We start from the raw sequence: 8,814 nt of genomic DNA on the forward strand, positions 1-8,814 counted from the left end.
CTCTCTTTCTCCTCTTTCTGGTGACACCTAAATCGTTGCCCTACGCCTTTTAGTTTTCTTTATTTTCGCGATTGAAATCGCGGCCGCGGCAAATTCAATCGCGAAAATAGAGAAAACTAAAAGGCGTAGGGCGGCGGTTTATATATCATTGGAAAGAGGAGAAAGAGAGCTTTAAAATGATATGCATCTTCCCATAGTTTCTGCACTGCTCGGAGTCCCTTTAATTACACCACCTGATTGATGTATACACATGCAAGATGTTTTAAAGCACTTTAGGCCTGTCATTTAGCATTCAATGTGATTTCTGCCCTTAAAACGCTGCTTTGCGTCAAATCCAGATTTTTCCCGGGGACTTTTGGCATGTATCCCACTCCTCCACCTGGGGGTCCATGTGTTAGACCCCTTGAAACATCTTTTCCATTACTTTTGTGGCCTGCATAAATTTTTTTTTCAAAGTTCGCATCCCCATTGAAGTCAATGGCGGTTCGCGAACTTTTACGCGAACCGAACCTTACGCGGGTTCGCGAACCTAAAATCGGAGGTTCGGCCCCACTCTACTGCTAATACAGTGGGGGTATATATATATATATATATATATATATATATATATATATATATATATATATAAACAAAGTCAAGCAACAACACTAGGAAATGTTGCAAGTTGGGAACCCCCGGTGTACAGCACTTGACTTTCTTCTCTGATCTCACCTCTTTGTGACTCAACATTTCCACATGCTTAACAATTTTCTTCTAAGTTGTGGTCAATATCGTAAGTATGAGCTTATCCTGCTTGGCAACAAATGAAGTTTTGCAATCGTGTGCTAGGAGGAGTTTGACTTTGCAAATGTTGCATTTATATTTTTGATGGTACAAAAAAAAAACCCATTTTGGACAGAAGTTGCATCAAAGCACCAGAAAGAATCTTGTCCACTTTTCATCAGACATCCGAGTTGTGTCTAAGAAGGTAAGTACATTTTTTTTTTACTGATTTTCAAAACATTTGTAGTTGGGAACTTGGGATGCTGTCCTACTCCTCCCCCCCCCCCCCCCCCCTTCCAATTCAATTACCTCAAATGCTCAAAATAGTTATGATAGTACATTTTCACCTACTTGTTGGTATTTTCAATTGCAAAGCGATGAAAGTTCTTTTAAAGAGAAGATTACATTATCTCCTAGGAGCAAACGCAGGAGAAAAGGTTTACTGAGGCAATACAAGCAAATATCTCTTTCCACACCTTTCTGTAGCACTGTAGCCAGTATAAATGTATAGAAGATACCACCCTAACTATAAAAGCCCACAGTCTGGGGCCCATATGCAATTAAAAGGAATCCGAGGTGAGACGGATATGGAGGCTGACATATTTATTTCCTTTTAAATTATGCACATTGCCTGGTTGTCCCGCTGATCCTCTGCTTAAAGGGAACCAGAGACGAAGCAACCTCATGTATTTTACCATATATCCCAGTGGGAACATTAGAGAAAACACCTACCCTGCTTTCTGTTTCATTCTGCACGGCACAGCTTGCTTCTTATCAGCCCTGATAAAATCCCCGACTGAGCATTCAGTCTGGCTTTTCTCAGGAATATTTATAGCTCAGTCTGTGTTCTCTCATGTCTTTTCAAGTCCAAGTCTGCCCCCTTGTGGCTCTGCTCAGGAATCATTATAGCAAAGCCTGAATGCTCAGTCGGGGATTTTATCAGGTCTGATAAGAAACAAGCTGTGCAGTGCAGAATGAAACAAAAAGCAGGGTAGGTGTTTTCTCTAATGTTCCCACTGATCTATATGGTAAAATACATGAGGGTGCTTCGTCTTTGGTTCACTTTAAGCTGTAGACCCTGAAAAAGCATAGAGATCAAATGTCTATGACAAATCTGACAAGATTAGACACATGCAGGGCCGGCGCTACCATAGAGGCAAAGGGGGCAATTGCCTCAGGGCCCTAGAGCTTGTAGGGGCCCCCAGTGGCTACAAGAGGGAAAAAAATTCAAATCGACCTTATAGTTTTTGAGAAAATCGATTTTAAAGTTTCAAAGGAAAAAAAATACACATTTAAAAACCTGCCGACTTTAATGGTTAATAGCAAATCCACCTTAAATGCTAGAGACCCTAAATTTGCAGGATATGTTAAGGAGATCATTGGGAATAAGAGGAAAAAACTATTTTTCAAAAAGACCTTATCGTTTTTGAGAAAATCGATTTTAAAGTTTTGAAGGAAAAAAAGTATACTCTTAAATGCGGTAAATGTCACTTTTAGTAGCAAACCTAACGGTAGTGTAATTTTACATGCATCAAACGAAAGCGCAATAAATTTCCTGACGGGGTTTCCAGGGGTCCATACGCAGTACGTATGGAGCTCCCGGAAACCCCTCTGCAGCCGCAGCGCTTTGGCCAGGGATCGCTATACAGCCGCAATATGGCTGTATGAAGATCCCTGGTATTTTTTCCAATTTACCAATTTTTTTTTTATGTTTAGAGTGTGGGAATTTAAAAAAAAAAATTTATGTGGGGTTCCCCCTCCTGAAACTTTTTAACTCCTCGTCCCCCATGCAGGCTGGGGTAGCCAGAATGTGGAGCTCCGACCTATTGAGGCTTCAAACCCTGACTATACCAGCTGCAAAAAAGGTCCCTTAATGCCAAATTTTGTTCCAGGGTATCTGTTAGGGGGGGGGGGGGCAGGTTTATTTTGCCCTGGGGCCCCATTGTTGCTTAAACCGGCCCTGGACACATGCTTGCTTCAGATGTGTAATTCAGACCCTATTGACCAGAAAGATCATCAGGACTGACAGGCAACTAGTATTGCTAAAAAGGAAATAAATATGGCAGCTTCCACACCTCGGGTTTCCTTTGACTTTTCTTCCCAAGTTTTCCTAATAAGAGATATTTTTTTCATCTTCTCTTTAAAATCATTTTTTAGCTATTTGCAATTGAAAAAGTGTCAAAAAGAGGGTAAAAAGTACTCTCAAAATTGTTTTGAGTATTTTTTTGCTTGCTGCTAATTTAAAAAAAAACATTATAGTGACAAGGTGTGAAAATATCCCCTAGGAGAAAAAGTGAATTGCATATTGACCCAGGGGTTATAGTTTACCGTAGTTGGAGCTTTCATTAAACTTCATTTTATCTAATTACCTATCGCCTGTGATTTCAGTCTTCCAAAAATATCCTGAATAAGTCTCTTTCTCACACAAAAGTCTATTAAAATGCTTGTGCTTGCCCTTATGTTATCCCACCTAAACTACGGAAGGATCCTACAGTGTAGACCAGACCTCTCTAGTCCCTAATATCTTTAGCTGCTTGTCTCATCTGCCTCCCACTCCTCTGATGCTGCCCCTGCCTTGCCTTAGCCTCCCTTACACAGCTCTCCATAAGCCATTCTCTGTGTACATTGTCTTACTAGTTTCCAGATATGATGCCATCTGCAACCTTCTCTCCACACATGAAATGTTTCCAGGTCTGTTTCTAGACTTTTTGTTGCCTGAGGCAAACTTCTGAGGTCTAGTAGCGACTAGCGATGGGGACCGAGGCCTGTCATAAAGTGACCACTGACTCAGAAGGTAAAAGTAGCAGTGGATGGGAGGGGGGGGGGGGGGGGGGGGGCAAGCAGAATGCCTCCACTTGGAGACGCCTGAACATCTTGCAGACCGCCCCTGAACCTTTCTATCCTCCACCTTGGACACCTTCTCTCACTCTCCCATGCCGGGCTTCCCAAGAGCCTCCCCCCTCTTTTGGAACACCCCTCTAAAAGTCATCCTTCAAATTCCGAGATTTAGAATTTTCAAGCACACTCTTAACCTCCTTAAAGCCAATGGGTACCAATTTAAAAATAAAAAAGTCAGTTAATCACCTAAGGAGAGGGAAGGCTCGGTCCTATTGAGCCTTCCCTCTTCTCTCCCGGTGCCCTCGGTGCTGCGCTGGCTCCCCCGTTCTCGTTCGCCGCGGCAGGGACTTCGGAGGTCTTCGGGAGCACTCGGGCTTCCGAAGACAGGCCGCTCCATACTACGTACGCGCGAGTGCATCATAGAGGGCGCTCGCGCATGCGTACTATGGAGCGGCCCCGTCCTCGGGAGCCCGAGTGCTCCCGAAGGCTTCCGAAACATCCCTTCGGCAGCGGAAGTGGCAGTATTTGACCGAACTGGTCGAATACTGCTACAGGGGATTCTGAGCAGGACCGGGCACCGGGAGAGGAGAGGTAAGGCTCATTAGGACCGAGCCTTCCCTCTCCTTAGGTGAGTATCCGACTTTTTTATTTTTAAATGGGTAAACATTAACTTTAAAGGACTTATGAGCTGAAAAACTGTAATTAAGATCAATACATGTGTGCATTCTTGATCTATGGGGGATGTCATCCGCACCCTCCCTTCCATTCCGTGCAGTTTCTGTAATTGTATTCAAACCCAGGTTGCATCCCAACCCCACAGCACGTGTCGGGCTAGCTTCCCATGCATAAGATGGCCGCCAGGATTACAGCGGCTGCGCAGTCCGCATAGATGCAAGTGCGGATGCGCAGCTTTAATGCCTCCTCCCGACGGAACGCCCTACAAGCATGTGGGAGCGTGAACTTGGCTGGAGGAGGCACTAATGCTGTGCATCCTCACTTGCGTCTATGTGGACTGCACATCCACGGCAATCCTGGTGGCCATCGAATGCGGGGAAAGCTAGCCTGACCCGTGCTGTGTGGTTGGGATGCAACCCGGGTCTGAATACGATTACAAAAACTGTGCGTAATGGAAGGGAGGGCGCGGATGACGTCCCCCATAGATCAAGAATGCACACAGGTATTGATCTTATTTACAGTTTTTCACCTTGTCAGTCCTTTAAAAAAGCCTAGATTTTGTCATAGTCTCCACCAGTAATCCATATCTGCACCAAACTTCAAAAGACTATCTTACCCTCTGTCTACCTCCTTCATCACCTTACCTAGAATCTCCACCCCACTCTCTTTTAGATTCCAAGCTCACAAGGGCACAGTTCTCACCCTTGTCTTAGCTCTATATATTAAATTAATACATACCTAGTGTATTTTGATGGATGTTTTGAGGCATTGAAGAAAACCTGTCCTGAACTGAAGCGCCAACAGAATAAAATATATCTAAAAACTTAAAAATTCCTCGGGAGGCGTTGGTGGACTCATCTCCCCGAAGCAGACATGATACGGTCAGATTTAGTACAAACACATTTATTTATATACTCCAACATACAGTGCAACGCTTTCGTGAGTATATTCCCGCTTCTTCAGGCAATAACGAACAGGAGTACACACAGTGGAGTCTTAAGGTCACGATAAGCGCCTCTGGGCAGACAGAGGCGCTTATCGTGACCTTAAGTCTGCACTGTGTGTACTCCTGTTCATTATTGCCTGAAGAAGCGGGAATATACCCACGAAATGCGTTGCACTGTATGTTGGAGTATATAAATAAATGTGTTTGTACTAAATCTGACCGTATCATGTCTGCTTCGGGGAGATGAGTCCACCAACGTCTCCCGAGGAATTTTAAAGTTTTTAGATATATTTTATTCTGTTGGCGCCTCTGTTCGCCTTACAATATCAGCATTCACTCCTGGTGGAGGGGTTGAATTCCCTTTTTTTTTCCTAATCTACAGAGAGCGACATCTTAATCCCTAGTGAGGACAGGTCTAATCTCCTCACCTGCCTACACAGTGGTTGCCTAATTGGTAACCCTGACTTGTGAGTATATCTATCATATACTTTTCCATTTACTCATCACCCAACTTACTACACTATATTGGGCTCTCGGTGTCCCTTCTTTTTCTGTCCTGAACTAAGGTATACGAAGGCTGCCATCTTCATTTCCTTATAAACAATGCCAGTTGCCTGGCTGTTATGCTGAGCTTCAGGCTTTAATTGCTTTTGAGTAGGTAGAAAAAAACAAAGTCTTGTAAAAGTAATACCTTATAATGGCTAACTGATAAAGTTAAATGATGCAAGCTTTCTGGGATCTAGTCCCCTTCTTCAGGCATATTTCCAGATGTTAGCTGAAGTTAAACACTGATGCAGGTAAATAGTAAACACGTAGATGCCGATGACAGTCGCATGATTTAACTTTATCAGTTAGCCATTAAAAGGTATTACTTTTACAAGACTTTGTTTTTTTCTTCCTACATAATTTGTTTGGCTAACACGGTACAGAAACATTTTTACTACTATCATTACTTTTGAGTCAAACCAACAACAAGCATACAGAGTCAAAGCATCTGCATGATCCATCTGGGCCAATGATTTCAAGTGTCAGTGTACATGGTAGCAGTAAAGGCAGAGGATCAGCACAAAAGTCAGGAAACTGGTAATGTTTATTAGAGAATGAAGATGGCAGCCTCTGTATACCTCTCACTTCAGGTTCCCTTTAACTATATATGTATTATTGTACTTGTTTTATGTTCCAAATGAGCTGCACATGGACTATGTACTGTGTGCACTATAGTTATATTGCCCATTACAGTCTATATTGTACTTTGTACAGCGCCCAAGGCCGGCGGCGGCGCTACCATAGAGGCAAAGGAGGCGATTGTCCCAGGGCCCCAGATCCTGTAGGGGCCCCCAAAGGCTACAAGAGGAAAAAAAATTCAAAAAAGACCTTATTGTTTTTGAGAAAATCGATTTTAAAGTTTCAAAGGAAAAAAAATACACTTTTAAAAACCCGCCGACTTTAACGGTTAATAGCAAATCCACCTTAAATGCTAGAAACCCTAAGTTTGCAGGATAGGTTAAGGAGATCATTGGGAATAAGAGGAAAAAACAAATTTTTCAAAAAGACCTTATAGTTTTTGAGAAAATCGATTTCAACGTTTCAAAGGAAAAAAGTATACTTTTAAATGCGGTAATTGTCACTTTTAGTAGCAAACCTAACGGTAGTGTAATTTTACATGCATCAAAAGAAAGAGTAATACATTTCCTGACAGGGTTTCCTGGGGGTCCATACGCAGCCACAGCGCTTTGGCCAGGGATCGCTATACAGCCGCAATATGGCTGTATGAAGATCCCTGGCATTTTTTCCTATTTTCCCAATTTTTTTTTTTATGTTTAGAGTGTGGGAATTTTTTTTTATTATGTGGGGTCCCCCCTCCTGAAACTTTTTAACCCCTTTTCCCCCATGCAGGCTGGGATAGCCAGAATGTGGAGCTCCGACCGATTGGGGCTTCACACCCTGACTATACCAGCTGCAAAAAAGGTCCCTTAATGCCGATTTTTGTTCCGGGGTATCTGTCGGGGGGCCCCCAGGCTTATTTTGCCTTGGGGCCTCATTGTTGCTTAAACCGGCCCTGACAGCGCCATGGAAGATGATGGCATTATAAAAATAAATAATACCAAAAACAGCCTAGAATTTATTTGACATTAAATATAAAAATCTTCATTGGTTTTCAGCTAACAGATGTCTGCGATGTTGAACTCATCTGGGAACTTTACCGGCTGCCAACCACAACCCATCAACCCCTTCATCCCTATCTTCTTAAGCTTCATCTTCTTCATTGGCTTTGTGCTGAACTGTATCAGTTTATGGATCTTTTGGTTCAAAGTTAAGCAATGGAATGCAATGGTGGTTCTCCAGTTCAACTTGGCCATCACTGATGCCATGGTCACTCCAGCTGCTCCTCTGGTCGTAATATATGGCCTGATGGACCGATGGACCTTTGGAGTATTCTTATGTCAGTTCAAAGCCTTCGCACTGAGCATTCACGCGTATGGGAGCATGTATTTCCTCGCCTTAATCAGCATCTTCCGATATCTCTCAATTGCCCGAAATGACAAAAGAAAAGTCTTGACCACAAAACCATTCATCAAAAAACTTTGTCTCATTATGTGGGGTGTAATGATGTGCCAAGCTGTTCCTTCTTTCTTTGTTGTTGAAACTTCTGAAGTCCGTGGAGTTACAAAATGCCTCAGCATCCAGCAGACTGACCAAACAGATTTCTTTTATGCCTTGCTCTGGTTCACCCAGTTCTTTGGGCTTCTCATTCCTTTCTTCATAACCCTGGCCAGTTACAGTCTACTAATTAAGTACCTCCGCAGGGTCAAACCAATGAACTCCCTCAGCAAAGTTATGTTATCCAAGTCAGTGATGACTATATTTGTCACTTTGATTATATTTATCATTTGTTACATTCCCAGCTATGTCACCAGGTTCGCGGTGATCGTCATTACATCATTCCATCGAGACAATTGTTCATTGTTGGAAAATGTTGAGAATGTCTTTAATATCACTTTGACAATTGTGGCAACAAATTCATTAATGGATCCCATACTGTATTGTTTTGCTTCTGATAAATTTAGAGCTACATTTACAAGCTGCTGTACTTTCTACTGTCCTTTTCTGCAAAGACAACAACATCAGGAGAACATGGAAGTCTCTGATTGCGGTGGACAGACTGAAGAACCTAAAAATATTCATCAAACTGTTCTTCTAACTATGGACAGTTCAGAAAGAAGGCCAGTTGCAGCAGTGGAATGGGAAAACTAACTACTTATTTAAAGACAAAGTTTTTGGATTTAGATAGATACTGGTTGAAAAAAATCCCCTACTGACTTCTCAAAAGCAATCTGTTAGAGCAAGCTACGTTTGTAAGGAACTCAAAGATCTTAAGAAAAAATAGGCAGATAGTGATATAGGGGCTTGCAGTCCTGGCAGCAAAGCATACGCTCTTAACTTACGCCAGTTCCTTCTATCGGCCACGCAATGTTTATTAACAAAGTAGCGGCCCTGCTAGTATAGTTTCATGGTCACGTTACAAAGACATAGCGTGGCAGATAGAAGGAACAACGTTAGTTAAGAGTGCATGCTACGCTGCCTGCCTGGAA

At 42.6% G+C, this 8,814-nt stretch overlaps 1 protein-coding gene across 1 annotated transcript; it reads left to right on the forward strand.

The window, feature by feature from the left end:
• Nucleotides 1–903: 903 nt before the first annotated feature.
• LOC137527460 (lysophosphatidic acid receptor 6-like) lies at nucleotides 904–8,476 on the forward strand. The gene is made up of 2 exons (XM_068247976.1): nucleotides 904–967; nucleotides 7,384–8,476. Exon 2 carries the CDS (start codon nucleotides 7,391–7,393, stop codon nucleotides 8,474–8,476), a length of 1,086 nt encoding a protein of 361 aa, XP_068104077.1. The 5' UTR covers nucleotides 904–967; nucleotides 7,384–7,390.
• The last annotated feature ends 338 nt before the right edge of the window (nucleotides 8,477–8,814 follow it).

Source organism: Hyperolius riggenbachi, chromosome 8 (assembly GCF_040937935.1).
Source record: "Hyperolius riggenbachi isolate aHypRig1 chromosome 8, aHypRig1.pri, whole genome shotgun sequence".
Classification (NCBI taxonomy): domain Eukaryota; kingdom Metazoa; phylum Chordata; class Amphibia; order Anura; family Hyperoliidae; genus Hyperolius; species Hyperolius riggenbachi.